Below are 16021 nucleotides of genomic sequence, written 5' to 3'. Positions count from 1 at the left end.
ACTACATAGATGGAAATGCTCATTTTATTTGGTGTTGGAGTTTCAAAACATGCTTTAAAGAGAACACATGGCCAATCTAATCTTACATTTAAGGAATAAAAGTGATGGGTTTGATGCTGGTTCCTTCAATACAATCTACTGCCTTTAATGGGAAACTGGGAGCAGGTTGAGGTTCTGACTTGTCAGGGCAGGGCTTAGTTAACAGATTTGCCATTGACAGATGATGCAATGAACCTGAAGCTAATCATGGAAATGTGGAAGGGGAAAGGGAAGATGGGGAAGAAAAATAAGTTCCAGAAAGGACTCAGATTGGAAAGGGATAGAGAAGGGCAAAGGGAGTTGGTGTCCAGAGCCATAAGGGAAAGCTGGGATACAAGAAAAATATGTAAAGAGCTTTTTAAGCATTAAAGCATCATATAGATGCTGACTATTACCCTTGTTATTATTGATTAGTATGGTTTTCAGGGTGAGGGAAAATCCCTTGGAGAGGACTGCAGAAATAAGCATATTTGGACCAACTAGGATATTTCATGATGAAGAAGAAATGATGAGCATAGGCATTTAGAATGCAAACAGAGTTTGGGGGCACACAAAGAAATGAAGCTCTTCTGCTGTAAATAACCAGAGATTTAAAAGAGAAGTGGGATGGGATGGAGAGTGATTGCTACTACTGAGTCTAGGGACAGTTTTTTGGTCTGGAATTGTTGGTTCATTAGTGCAGTTCATTGGTGAGGCCAGATCATCCCAAAAAGTTTACCACTGAAATTGCAAAGGAGGTCAACAAGTACATGGAAAAGAAAACAGATCCGCCCTTTTCCAACACAATCTCTTTCCATAATCAATGACCATGGAACTGTCGCATTTGGAGTCTCTTTGGTATAGGATGCTCAGTGTGATGGAAAATACACCTAGGATGAAGAAGATGGGCAAAACAGGTGGGCCAGACAGAGGACACATATTAAAGCCCCCCCAGGGATCCATTTTCAAGTTATGTTAGAGAAGGAAGATACCAAAAGAATGGGGAGAAATCACAGATAGCATAATTCCCCACACAGAGGATGTTCTGGGGGGTGACATCAGCAACTACTGACCCAAGGGACATTCTTCACATCTCAACAATATCTTCAGGAGAGGAAGCATGGCAAGGTGGGTAAAGGGGGCCAAGCTGACTGAGTCCTGCCTTTAACATGTACTAGACCCGGGATCGTGAATAGGTCACTAAATATCTCAGGACCCCCGGGCCACTCCATTAAATGATTATTTGTAAATAAGTTGCCCATCAGAAGCCAAGGAGGAAGTAGTAGCACTGAAGGGTTCCTTATACAGATGGAACCTCAGGCCCAGACCAAGCACATAAAATCTGTTTAATAAGGCTATCCACATATCAAGGGCACCCTTGGTGAAAATATTAGACTGTATAGACAAGGTCTTGAAGAGTATCTTCTATCTCTACATAATCTTACAATTGACTAAAAGGTATTGATAATACAAGCTCCCACTGGGTTTTGTTGTTTGTTGTTAATTATCCAAAACTAAAAATAAAAGGCACACTGGGGCAGCTAGGTGGCGCAGTGGATAGAGCACCAGCCCTGGATTCAGGAGGACCTGAGTTCAAATCTGGCCTCAGACACTTAACACATTTACTAGCTGTGTGACCCTGGGCAAGTCACTTAACCCTAATTGCCCTGTGAAAAAAAATAAAATAAAATAAAAGGCACAAATCAGGAGGAAAAAAAATGAAGCTATAAAGGTTCTCCTCCAATCAGAGGTCATGCAGAGGTTAAGGTCAAGCATGAGTCCTTGAACTATACAATCTCACAAAAAATAAGCTTATCCCCAAAGAAGAGATAGGAGAAGTGTACATATGCTCACAAAACTACTCCTCTTCTTCATTACAGTATAGGTTCCTTGAGAGTTAGTTCGTTCTTTGTATTTGTCTTCTGAAGCCTAGCATGGTGCCCAGCACCCAGTCAGTGCCTGATACCTGCTCGACTGATTGATCAGTTCAACTCTACAAATGTCTTTGTCAAATACAGCTGGCCCCGGGGCCCAGAATTGAACAGCAAAGCTCAGAATGCATCTGAGAATAAATTGCCCAGTGAGTCCAACAATCCCAGACTTCTTATTCTCCGAAACAAAACTCCACTTAGACGGATACTTCTCTTGTGATACTTTGGATTATAGGAGCAATTGATAGACAATTTCCCATCTGTATCAGTGGAGGGTGTTTCCATGTCGGGAGTTCACCTGTGAAATCATGGGTCTGGTCAAACCTGTATATGTATACATATATATACACACACATGGGTATCTGCTGGTTTTAACTTCCAGGACTTGTTTAGCATGCAAACTACTTCCGAGAGCACCTTCATGAGCATGTACATTACCTTTGCAACCCTGTCGTAGACCTCCATAGCCATAATCCATTTGCACAGACCCTCAGCTGCAGAAGATGCCTTGGCCACCTTAGGGGGGTCAAACTCGGGGTTTGTTAGGTAATCACCTCGAATCTTCTGCATGACAGATACCTACAGGACAAGCAGTCAGTTTTCAAAGTGATTGAATACAAAATCTGAAGAGGGTGGGGGGGACATCACATAAAATTGTAGAATCTTTTTGGAAAGCAGAGTAGGCAATAAAATACAGAACGTTTCCAAAACAATCCTATGCTTGGAGCCAAGAAATGGCATTGTTCAGAAGAGCCACTTGCTCAAAGACTTACGTGGCGGTATTATTAACTGAAAAAAACTGGAAGCAACCATAGTGTCCAGTAAGAGGGGAACAGCTAAATAAACGGTGGCATATTGTCATCTTTCCATTGTACTGTAGTTAATTAACTGCAGTAACTGAGACAAACAAGTATGGGGACCACAAAGAACTTGGGAAGACCTTTATGAAATAACAGTGATAGGGACAAATGCAAGAATGGGAAGGGGGAGTGGACTTGTGATTTCACTGGTACCCCAAGAACCCCAAGATGAGGAAGCTCCTTTCACCAATGCAGGTCAGCAGCTTCTCTGCTGCCTCCAGTCTTGGAGAACTGCCTACAGCACTGAGAGGTAAAGGGACTTACCTGTTATGAATTAATGTAAATTCCAAGTAAAAAGCACAACTACAATAGGGAGTATTCGTTAACTGGGACCATGAAAGAGGAAATGTGAATTGGGAAGGGACAAAGAATCCTGGTGGAGACTTACAGGGAGGCGTAGCAGAGCACCAGCGGTGACGCCATGAAGGTCTGGGCCCCAATCCCACCACTGACACACACTGGATATATGACTTTGGGCAAGTCACTGAAGCCCTCAAGGCTCTAGAATCTCCTAAGACTATAGGCTGTAGAGAAGCTGCCGACCCACATGGGCAGAAGGAATTTCATCTAAGAGCTCCCTGTACCAATAAAATTACAGTCCAGTCCCAGTCCTCCTGAAGTTCAAATTAATTTATTTAAATATTAATAACTGAAAATAAGTTTGCAGGGGGCAGCTAGGTGGCACAGTGGATAAAGCACCAGTCCTGGATTCAGGGGGACCTGAGTTCAAATCTGGATTCAGACACTTGACATGTACTAGCTGTGTGACCCTGGGCAAGTCACTTAACCCCCACTGTCCCACAAAAAAAAAAAAAAAGAAGTTTACTTAGTTATATTAATACTCAGTATATTGTTGTTATTCGGTCATTTCAGTCATGTCTGATTCTTCGTGACCCTGTTTGGGGTTTCCTTGACAGAGGTATTGGAGAGGTTTGCCATTTCTTTCTCCAGCCCATTTTGCAGATGAAGAAACTGAGGCAAACAAGGGTCACACAGCTAGTAAGTGTCTAAGGCCTCATTTGAACTCAGGAAGTCAAGTCTTCCTGATTCCAGGCCCGGTGCCCTATCCACTAGAGCACCACTTAGCTGCCCTATGTTTAATGTTAAATTGTAATACATCACCTTTCAAAATCACATCACATACATATATAATGAAGAGGTTTCTGTATGTCGAGTTCTTACAGGATCATAAGGAGGCAGCATGAATACAATCAAGCCATCAATTAATAAATATTTGCTAAGCACTGACTACATGCGTGCTGGCACTGTGCTAAGTCTTGGGTTAGAGAGAGCTCTGGCCCTGGGGTCAGAGGGCCTCGAATCACACCCCACCTCTGACATTTACTACATATGAGACTTTGAGCGAATCACTAAGTCTCCCTGGGACTCACTTTCCTCATGTGTAAAGTGAGAGGGGGTTGGGCCCTTCCTGCTCTCAATCCGTAAGGGCACCTTAGCCCCGAAGGCCAACAGGCAACATTTAAGAGACAATTTCCAATTTAAAGCTCACACCCCAAACCCAAATCCGATCTATGATCCAAGCATCAGGTCTTACATTATTATAGCTCTATAGGGAGGAGATGTCTTAGATACAAGAGAAAACCAAAAGCAAGGCTTCCCAACTGGAAAGAAAAACGGAAACAAATGTCTGCGTCAGCAGAACCAAATGACCGACAATTGGAACAAAAAAGCAAAGATTGCAAGTCGGCACCTGAGTGCGGCCACCTCTCCCACCGACGGACAGAGTCAAAGGTCCGTCCTCATCACCTCTCACACTTTTGGAGCCCTCTGAGGTCTGCAAAGCAACATCCTCACAATCCCTGCTCTGACACTGCCCTAACTCTTGTGCAGGCCCTCATCACCTCTCCCCTGGACCACGGCAATTGCTGCTGGGGGTGCGGTCCTCCACCCTCAGGCCTCTCCCCACTCAGCCATCAAAGGGATTGTCCTAAAGCCCAGGTCTGACATGTCATCCTCAGATTCTGTAAACTCCAGGGGCTCCCCATGACCTCTAGGATCAAACAGAAAGTCCTTCTTTGGGCTCTCTAAGCTCTGCACAGTCTGGGCCCTTCCTACCTTTCCGGTCTTACAGCTGACTCCCAGATGTACTAGGACCCAGGGCCCCAGGATCCCCTCACTGCTCTTCACACACAACTCTGCTTTTTCTGGCTCCCGTGCATAGAAACCTCCCCCTCCCCTCTACCTCCTGCCTTCAACACTCAGCTCATACCCTCCTTCTCCCAGGGGTCTTCCCTTCCCCTCCCTCCCACCTCTGGTGCCCTCCCTCTGAGATTGCCTCCAATTTATCCCGCGTCTATCTTTTGTGTACAGAGTTGTTTCCCCCATTAGACTGTGAGCTTCTTGAGGGCACGGATTATTTTTGCCATTCTTTGTATCCCTACTGCCGAGCACAGTGACCTATCCTTTGACTCACGAGAATCCATTTTACAGATGAAGAAACTGAGAAAGCCACGAGATTAAGTGACTCACCCAAAGTCAGGATTTGAATCCAAGACTTTGCTCAAATCCCCCCTGTATGATTTAGGACGAATCACTTAACTTCCTAATCTGTAAAATGAACTTGACGGCCTTTGGAGTCTCTTCCTGCTCTAGAGACAAGCTCTTGTGACACCTCTGTCAGTGGGTTTTCTACATCGCCCCACTCTCAGGCCAACAGCACACAACGGCAACATTGATCAACTGGCAGAGGGAAGGCGTTTATACAGAAAAGCCTAGACCGATACCATCATCATGAGTTTTTACTATTATATATCATTATTAATTTATTTATTATTAATAATTAATTACTCATTAATTTATTGTTATTTTTTATTATACAAAACCATCCAGGGGAAAGTGCCCTCTTCTCATATTTTATATTCAATTGCATTCATTTCCAATATTTTACACACTTTTAGGAAAATGAATATATGGAAAGGAAAAAAAAGGCATCTAGGGATTCTTACTGGAATGTTGTCTTTGTCATATTCTTTCAGGTCTCTTAAGAAATTCATGTCCCCCAGTAGTTTTTTGCTGGGACCCCAATAATCCAGGATCTGTCAGAAAAAAATCGATAAGCACACATCATTTCAATGTCTAAGCAAAGGCATTTACCCATCCTTGAATCCCTGACACGCCACACCCATGAGACTTGCGTCCTCTCACACCTGTCAGCACTGTGCATTTCATCTGGACACGTCAGTTCATCTTCAAAAGGATTTTCCTGGGAACCTCAGTGTATGGATTCACTTCTTTATGTTATCAAAACTCAGAGTGCTGCAATGTCTGCAATTCCAAACTGCCTCCAAAGCCCATTCCAGCACAGGCACCTACACAAGGTCTTTCCTGAACCCGTGGTAGGGCCACCCCCCAAATGACCTGGAATTTACTTCATATGTATTTTGTATCTGCTCATATGTATACATATGAGAACAGAATTTAAGCTTCTTGAGGGCAGAAACTGTTGTATTTTTGTGTCTGTGTGCAGTGCCCATCACAGTGTTTGGCATGTATTAGACTTACACAATACTTATTGAATGAATGAATGAAAAAGGAACTCAACATTGAATAACGCAAAGATGTTTCTTGTTGACAACTTACAAATTCAGCCAAGATTTAACAAGCTCAAGTTCATAAGGGGAAAAAAGAATCCTCATTATTTCAGGCTATGGTTTTGGGGGACAGTATCTGAGATTTCCCAGCAGGCAGGTTAGCAAGCAAGTACTTCTCTCAGGGATAGTCTCTGCCTTGAAGGCCGTCAAGGGAAAGTGGAAGAATTCTGACCCTAGAGGGAGCAAAGATTTGGATTCCAATCTCACCTCTCCGCTAACCCAGTAGCCTGAGGAGAAAAAAACTGAGGAGCCAGGCCAGAGGAGAGAAATATCCCCAGGGATTTACACAAGAAGTGTGCTAGCCTCAACTCCAGGTTCCTTTGGAAAGGCATTATGTGCTACATAGAAAACAATAGACCCAAAGCCAAGACCAACAATGGAGGCCTGCCTTTGGCACTGGCTATCTGTGTAATGTTGGACAAACCACATACAGGCAGTGCAACTCACTGCATAGAACACTGGGCCTGGAATTGGGAGATACCAGAGCTTAGTGGAAAGAGTCCTGAATGTGGAATCAAATCAAAGGACCTGGGTTCAAATCCTGCTATCTACAACCTGTATGGCCTTAGGCCGATCACCTCCCTCTTCGGGCCTCAGTTTCCTCATCTGTCAAGTGAGGGTGCTGGAATGGAAGACCTCCAAGGTGCTCTAGAGCTGGGGTCCTCTGAGCCTACCTCAGGCAGGATCATGAAGGCTATGAAGAAGTTCTGAGATTCAGAGGGCCCTATCGTTAGAGGCTATTATTCAGTCCAATTTCTTCATTTTGAAGGGGAAAAAAGGAAACTGAGGCCCAGAGGGGTAAAGTAATTTGCCCATGATCACATAGCTAGTAAGAGTCTGAGGCAGGATTCAAACCCAGGTATTTAGTCAACAAGTATTTATTAAGCACCTACTATGTGCCGAGACAAAAGTGATCCAGGCCCTGTCTTCCAGGAATTTACACAAGAAGAAAAAGTGGAGGTGGATTATAAGTCATATGATTGGAAAGGAGTATTTGGTCTGACCCATCTCTGACCAAGAATCTCCTCGACTTCATCCCTGACAAGGGGCCATCCAGCCTCCGCTTGGCAACATCCAATAAGAAAGAACCCATGACCTCCCCAGGCAGTCAATCCCATCTTTGCAACACTCTGGTAGGATGATTTTCCTGGTATCAAACCTAAAACCTCCCCCTGTGGCTCCTGGTTCTGTCCTCTAGGATCAAGCCAAGCCAGGCTAATCTCCCTTCCACAAAAGAGCCCTTAATATTCTAGAAGACAGTCCTCAATTCTCTGCTTTCCCTTCTCAAAGCTAAACACCTCCAGTTCTTCTCATCCGGTCCTCAAACAACAAAAACCTAATGCCCACCGCTATTCCAGTCTCCCCCTCGGAACATCCTCTGGTGTCCTCCAAACGTTCACCTATTATTCACATCTACTGTGTTCAGTTCTCCTCTGTGCTGGAGAAAACACTGGACTGGATGACCCTCAAGGTCTCATCCACCTCTTGATCCATTTACATTCAAATAATAAATGATCGAGTCGGGTATTAATGGGCCTTGTTGCAAATCTACTCCATCCTTCTTAACCCCTGATGTTAAGTCCATCTCCCAGGGTTACCTTGCCTCCCGTCCCAGAAGGATCTGTGATTTTCTCCGGTTTTATATCTTTCATGACACAAATAGCAGCCATCACAAGCTTGACTCCAGATGGAGGATTCTTCATGGATTTCACAATAGTGATGTCAGCGGGCTAAATTGACAGAAAAACAGGCACATTTTCAAACATTGCTTATTCCTGCAAAAGAAACCTTTAACATGTCATGTGGGACTTTAAGACAAACAAATAGAAAGGATCCTGCTTGACTCAAAGTTGTAATTGTGTGGTTTACTGTACTGTGATTAGGGAAGAATTTCAGAATTATAGAAAGAGTGATGTAATGCACCCAAGGCCTGGACCTAGAGTCTAGAACAAAGCTAGTTAAAACTGTGGGTCATGACCCCATAAGGGGGTCACGAAAAATTTGGCAATAGTAAAAGGTTATGTATATCTATTTTATATACCCATAGACCCAGAGTCATGTAAAAATTTCTCAGGTGAAAAGGGGTCACGAGTGGAAAAAGTTTAAGAAGCCCTGGCCTAGGAGGCCTGGAATAAAATGCCATCCCTAACCCTGACTATCTGTGTGACCCAGGACAGTCACTGAACCTCTGTGCCTCAAGCTACTCTCTGGGACTTGATCTACTCAGGTGCAAAATAAGCGCAATCTGTACTGGTGAAGACAGTTCCTTACATTAACAATAATCCCAATTCCTTCAGGGAAGGAAGACTTAGCAAAGGAGAATTTTGCCCAGAGATTGCTTAGGCAGACATTGATTGAGTCTGGTTCTGGATTTTTGAGGCAAAGGGGTATTCTGAGTGTTTCTTCCTGGTAAAGAAAATGGCCATCAGGAACCTACAAGGATGTCACTGTTCAAAAAGGTCACCCCTGCGTCAGGAGGAATTGGCAGCTTTGGAGCAGTAACTCCCATAGTGAAGGGCACGTTTCTCTAGATCTAGGAAAAAGATTGCCGCATGCCCCCTTCCTCCACCTCCCTCCGCCCAGCCTCCACACACACACAAGCCATTATGGGGAGACAGTATGGTAAAGTGAGAAGGGGGCTGCATTTGGAAACAAGGAATCTGGGCTGTGTGACTATGGGAAAGTCACTTCCCTTCTCTGTAAAATGAGGGAGTTGAACTCCAAGGCCTTGAGCTCCTCTTTCTAAGACCCTGTGTCCAGGGATATAACCACAGCACATGTTACCTGCTTTTCCCTGCCCCCCATTCCCCCCTCATCAGTCTGTTCTCATGTAAAATGGGGCAAACCCTCCTTGGGAGGATCAGAGGAGAAATCTAAACACGCCCTACAAACACCAGCTCCTAGGAGGATGGTCATCGCTGGGATTCTGGCACCACTTGCCTTGAGCGTGTCCAGCGCAGAGAGAGCAGCTTCCAAGGCCGGGATGGCCTCGGCAAGGTCACTCTCGCACTCATTTTTAAGGGCTTGGGCCTCTTCGGCCTTCCCAGTAGCCAGCTCCTCGTCTATTTTCACAAACCTGCTTTTTGCTTCCACCTGGGCAGACTCCACCTCGATCACCTGAAAGCATCCAGCAAAAAGTCAGCTCTGGGCACACAGTGAAAGAAGCCCCAAGAGTGGTCACTTTCACCTAGAAAACCTGGACACATAAAGTCCTGTAAGGTGAGAAGAGGAGACGCTGTATGGGCCACACATTTTTCTTAGTAAAGTAAAACATTTCCTCAAAAAATCCCTTTGTGTAAGGCTTTATGGTTTGCAGACAGGAGGAAAGGAGTGGGATGGTACCTCGGTTCTAGAGGAAATGAGAATCACAACTCTGCCTTGACCCAAAGAACCCCGCCCCCTTCCTAGTGGGGGTAGGCCATTACCCTGGAGGTTCTCTGCCCTTTGGGGTGGACAGCCTCTGCCGTGGGCCTGCAGTGAAGAAGACTCCTTGAGTTCAAATCCAGCCTCAGACACTTCCTAGCTGTGTGTCCCTGGGCAAGTCACTTCTCCTTGTCTGCCTCAGTTTCCCCAGCTGTCAAAGGAGCTAGAGAAGGAGATGGCAAACCACTCCAGTATCTTTGCCAAGAAAACCCCAAGGGGGATCATGGGTAGTCGGTCATGACTAAAAGGATTCCTGGGCCTTTCCATCAGCCCTGCCGCAGAACCCTCCTACCTGTGATATCTCCTCCAAGACCTTAAGCACTTAATGCATAGTTTTGTCTTGTTTTTACTCATTCATTCATGATCCCAAGAACTTGGGACTTCCATTCAAATTTCCTTTGATGAGGATGAAATCAGTCATTTGCAATTCAGGCAGTACAAACTAGTGACCTCAGCAAAGCCCGCAACTCCCTAAAAATGCAGGAGAACTCTACCTTCATCATGTTGGCATTCTCCACCTTGGCCTCCTCCAGTTTGGGCTGTAGCTGAACCAGTTCTAGCTTCATCTCACCAACCTAAACAAACACAATGAAACAGCATTCTCTCGGTCACACTAGAAGCAGGCCTCAAACAGAGCATAGCCACTGAAACATATTTTTCCCATTGTGGATATAGGTATGTATACATAATATTTAATTTTTCCTCAATTATATGTTAAAACAATCGTTTAACATTTTTTTTAAAGTTCTGAGTTCCAAATTGTGTCCTGCCTGCCTGCCCTTACTCCCCTCCCTGAGGTGGTAAGCAATCAGACGTAGGTTATACATGTGCAATCATGTGAAACATTTCCATATGAGTCCTTTTGTCCATGAAGACTGAAAGAGACAGAGAGAAATAAGGAAAGAAAGAAAGAGAAAGGAAGGAAGGAACAGAGAGAGAGAGAGAGAGAGAGAGAGAGAGAGAGAGAAAGCATTCTTCAGTCTGTATTCAGACAGTATCAGTTCTTTCTCCAGAGGTGGACAGCATAGCAACTGAAACATAAGAAAACAGGTGAGGAAGAAGCTCCCATGAGTCCTCTCCTGCTCTACAATTCTACTACTCATTTAAGCTCCTTGAAGGCAGGGCTATGTAAAATAGGTACTTTCCAAATATTAAGCACTACAGCTGTGTAGCCAGTCTGCCTTTATAAGAGGCTTTAGGTTCCTTTATCCTCTTTTATCTTTATATACAGAGTGTTACATGTAGTTTTATACATACACGCCTCCACTGACGATGGACTATAAACAGCCCCCGAGGGCAAGGACTTCACTACGTTTGGGATCCTGTGGCCACTTAATTGCCTGACAATTGATAATGACTAACTTGATGGTGTTTGTTGTCTTGATAGCACTCAAATAACAACAAACTAAAACCCATATTTCAGCAAACACAAGAGTTCAAGTGAAAAGGAAGGCGTCAGGCTCAAAAGACTGAAATATTCAAGAAATGAAATTTCTTTTCTTCTCTTTGCCACATGGCTAATATGGAAATATGTTCTGCGGGACTTCACATGTATCCTCAATATATCGCTTGACTTCCCAATGGGTGGGAGAAAGGGAGAGAATTTGGAAGTCAAAAGATATATTTTTGTTTGTTTGGTTGGTTGGTTTGTGTGTGTGTGTGTGTGTGTGTGTGTGTGTGTGTGTGTGTGTGTGTGTGAGGCAATGGGGGTTAAGTGACTTGCCCAGGGTCACACACCTAGTATGTGTCAAGTGTCTGAGGCCGGATTTGAACTTAGGTACTCCTAAATCCAGGGCCGGTGCTTTACCACTGCGCCATCTAGCTGCCCCAAAAGATACTTTTTAATGAATGTAAATTTGTTTTTATAAATAAATAAAAATGGTTAATAAATAACATTTTAAAAAACAGCAGCTAGATGGCACAGTGGATAAAGCACTGGCCCTGGATTCAGGAGGACCTGAGTTCAAATCCGACCTCAGACACTCCTGGGCAAGTCACTTAACCCTCACTGCCCCACAAAAAACAAAAACAAAAAAACAGCAAATGTTACATAAGGAGAATTATTTTAAGGGAACATATACTTGGATACCAGAGGAATTTCTCTTCAAAATAAAGGAGAAACCGGTGAGAATAGAACAGATTTAGATGTAGCATGGGTCAAATCATGCCCTCTAAAACAGAACCACAGAACCACAAAACCAGCTACAATTCCTTAGTCCTTAACACACATTAGCAATGCCTCCAAGATCCCAAGCATGACAGCAGGTCCACGGTTCCCAGAAGGCTCCAGTTTTCTTCAAAGTTCGGCTCGCGCGCTGCCTCCTTAACAACCCTCTGAAACTAGTAGTACCCCTCCCCTCCAAAATTACCCCATGTTATTTTGCATCGATTTTGTATTTCATTATCCATGTATCTGTTATCTCCTCCTCTCTTCCCCCCATTGGAATATAAGCTCTTTTATGGTACGGACTTTTTTTTCCATCTTTCTGTCCCTGGAGCCTGGCACATAGTAGGAACTTAATGATTTTTGATTGATTTTAAATGATTTCATAAATCCATCTGCCTGTAAAGCTGGTTACGCACAGCTAACTGTGAGGTGCTGCTGACCATCCAAACTCCACTGAAGAGATTATTGATATGACCATGCATGAGTAACTCCATCTCCTCCCAAGTCTGGGGCAGTTTTCTTGAGGGGTGGCCTTGTGAGTGCTGGAGGGACATGCGATTCCTGACTGGCTGAGAGGCTGCAGAGCTGCGGCTCCACAGGTACCACACGTGAGGGAAATGGGACATCAGGGGTGGAAGACTTCAGGAAAGGCTGCCAGGAGAGGCGCCCTGGACTCTCTGAATGGCATGTAGGAGGCCTCCCTGAAGCCGCAGACATGGGGGCAGCCAGCTGCCTGCCTCGTGTCCCTGGATCCTCAGCCCTTACAGACCTGAAAGAGTGGACTCTGCTGGGTGAGAGCCCTCACGCTCGCTCTCCTTGGCTGAGTGGTGATCTTCTCTTATTCCCAGCCAAAGAGCCCCTTTTGCTTATTCTGCTCTGTAGAACTCCCCTCATTTCTGTTTACTGCTCACTTTGATAATGAGGTTCACTAGGTTTGGGGATGACCTTCTGAATACCTAGAGGTTAGGGAGAGGGAGCCATGCTGGCAATAATGAGCTACATAGAATCCCACCCTTGAAAACAATCAGGGAAAGGGTGACATTCTGGCCCCCAAAATATCATGCTCCTAGACTACCAATATTTAAAGGGTAATGGATGCGTGTGATTTTAGCTATTCTCAGCAATACAATGATCCAAGACAATCCCAAAGGACTAATAATATAGTATCCACCTTCAAAGAAAGAACTGGTATTGATGGAACACAGACTGAAGCATACTATTTTTACCTTCTTTTTACCTTTTTTTTTTTAATTTTTTTTTATTCAAGTCTTCTTGTACAAAATGACTAATATGGAAATGTTTTACATAATTGTACATGTATAACCTTTATCTGATTGCTTGCTGCCTCAGAGAGTGGAGAGGGAAGGGAGGGAAAGAGGATAGAATTTGGAACTCACAGTTCTAAACAAAAATGTTTATTAAAAAAAGAAGTCAATGATTTTACCTGGGATTCAGCAAAAGCTAATTTATCAAGTCCGTTGGTATATCTGAATTTGGCTTTCATGACAGCCTGGCGCTTCTGAGTCAAAAGTAACTGGAACGCTGCGATCAATTCCAGGTAAGATGTAGGCGTCACATAGTTATGTCGTCCCAAGTCTTGCAAGAACCTAAAGTAAAGGTAGACAACATGCCTGGCTGGACTCTCTGGGCTTTACAAAGCAAGAGAGAAAATACTACATACTGGGCATTCAGAGGAGTCAATTAGAAAGCATTTATGGAGCACCCTCTGTGTGCCAAACATTGTGCTATGTGCCGGAAATACAAAAACAAAACAAACAAACAAAAAACCAAAACATTAAGCATTCTTTGCCCTTAAGCCACTTTGACTGAAGCCACATGGACACGTCAAAGTAGAAACAAAAGATTTAAAGTAACTGGAGGTGAACTTTCATTTTCCAATTGTGGACAATGTCTATTTTCTGAAATTCTAAATATATGGACATAAAATTCATGGTCCAGCCTCCTAGTCTACATCCCACATAACAGGCTGGCTGTGGGACACCCACTCAGGGAAGTGGTTGGACTTCAAGTACGACGGTTTTTCATTTCCCAAAGGACACCAACACAAGAGAGTCCCAATTTAAATAATAACAAGATGCTAAAAAGATTTGAACAAAGTGAAACACATGCGTACACACAAAAAGATGCCTAAACCTTTCAAAGGGGAGACATTCGAAATATACAAAGCATTACGGCCATTTTTAAAAAAACATTCATGAACCTTGCTGAGAGATCCATAATGGATGTGTGGAAGTGTTTACAGATCGGAACCACTTCTCGCCTCTCATTTTTTGTGAGCTCCAGGGTTTCCAAGAACTTAATGGCCACACGTTCCAGGGCATCTTCAGGCCACGGCTGAGGAAGAAAGTCATCACACCAAATGTAAACATTTTAGTACTGAAAGGCAGCAAGGTCTAAGGTCATTCACTTTAGTGAATCATTTATTGAGCACCTACTGTATGCAGTGCAGTGATCAGGGTCCCGGAGACACAAAAGACAGAAATGAGACACTGACCTCCAGGAGCTCACACGGGGACCACAAGGAAACAATGCACATGTAGATGTATCAATCAATCAACAAGCGTTTGTATTTGCCACGTGCCAGACCCCAGGCTGGGCACCAGGGATACAGAGGCCAAAATGGCAGACTCTCCTACTGAGGAGACTACACTCCTCTGTACAGAGACAAGTTAATGTGAGCTCATTTACGCTCTTCAGGGGATACTTGGACACAGAGAATACAAAATAATTCGCCCTCGAAATATTTCTCTGTATAAACATTATATCTATCTCCCAAACCACTTGAGAGTAGAGGCTGTTTTGGTTTTTGTTTTATATCAACAAAGCCTCTCACAGTGCCAGGCCCAGAGCAGGTGCCCAGTGAATGCTCACTGAATGAGTGAATCACCATTAACCACATCTTCTGGTACAAAACAGCAATATAACCCAATGGGATGAGACCTAGCTCAATTCAGTGTTTTTGAGACTTGAGTGGTTCTAGGGGAGGGGAAGGCTGGAAGGTCAATGCCCAAGAATGACAAAATTCTAAGTTTGTTGAAAAAACAAAACAAAGCAATCTACTGGCAAACCTGGAACCAGTCGATGGTACAGCAATTGATGAGGGATGGGAACTGCCTCAAGCGATTGCGAAAGGCATCACCAATGGGACTGAAGGCGACGACAACATGGAGATTGTCTCGGCATTGGTTCACAAAGAAGGCGAACAGGGCCAAGGGACTGAGCTCGCCATGTTTGATGCCAGCCTGGGCCGCTGGACGAACACCCTAAGGAGCAGAAGAGGAGCATGCGGTCACTAAAGATGAAAAAGGTTTTTGAAGGTTGAAATCTGTCTTCAAGGAATGTTTTCATCCTTCTTTTCCTCTCAGAAATCAGACACTCTCTATGTTTACCTCAGGCTCGTGCCTTATTTACAGTCTTGGCTCTCAAAGTAATTTCCAACCCCATGATTCTGCGCATCAGGCAAGCTACACACCAGGCATTTTGCTGAGCAATGAGTAGACAAAGAAAAGCAAATCTGCCTTTTGTTTCCATTGGTGCCCAGAACACTAGCAGTGGTCAATAAATAAACCTATGTAAGATAAAAATGGATGGTTTGTGCACCCAGTTTCTAAGCAATCCCTGACCCGTCCTGAAGAGGAAACACATACAATGGGAAAGAGCCCTGGATTGAAGCTAGAGGATGTGTGCCTACTGCTCACACCAGGGGCAATCATCTAACCTTGCCGGGCCCCAGCTTTATTGTCTGTAAATTAAGGGGGTGAACTAAGTGGCATCCGAGGTACCTCTCTAACTACCTGCCGTCCGAAGCAGGGCTTCCCCTTCCCGCTCCCATGCCCAAGAGCAGCCATTACAGACAGTGGCCTGGGTCGCTATTGCCAGCTTCATCATGGAGTGGACTTCTCCAGGCATTCTGGGGGTCTGGAGTTGAGTGGAGCAAGTACGAGCATCACATGGAGTCCACAGGCCTTGAGTGGCTCAGAAGGGACTCCT

The 16021-nt window shown here is 44.4% G+C and overlaps 1 protein-coding gene across 1 annotated transcript in view; it reads right to left on the bottom strand.

The window, feature by feature from the left end:
• The window catches only part of DNAH12 (dynein axonemal heavy chain 12), a 172991-nt gene that overhangs the window by 49498 nt on the left and 107472 nt on the right, over positions 1–16021 (bottom strand). Inside the window, exons 45-52 of the mRNA XM_043972200.1 lie at positions 15100–15294; positions 14232–14365; positions 13455–13617; positions 10338–10418; positions 9361–9537; positions 8019–8150; positions 5776–5865; positions 2388–2528 (exon numbers count right to left, since the gene is read on the bottom strand). Coding sequence (XP_043828135.1) covers positions 2388–2528; positions 5776–5865; positions 8019–8150; positions 9361–9537; positions 10338–10418; positions 13455–13617; positions 14232–14365; positions 15100–15294 — 1113 coding nt within the window. The remainder of the gene's footprint in view (positions 1–2387; positions 2529–5775; positions 5866–8018; positions 8151–9360; positions 9538–10337; positions 10419–13454; positions 13618–14231; positions 14366–15099; positions 15295–16021) is intronic.

This window comes from Dromiciops gliroides, chromosome 1 (assembly GCF_019393635.1).
Source record: "Dromiciops gliroides isolate mDroGli1 chromosome 1, mDroGli1.pri, whole genome shotgun sequence".
Lineage (NCBI taxonomy): Eukaryota > Metazoa > Chordata > Mammalia > Microbiotheria > Microbiotheriidae > Dromiciops > Dromiciops gliroides.
The sequence above is the reverse complement of the archived record's forward strand: the minus strand, read 5'-3'. Positions and strand labels throughout refer to the sequence as shown.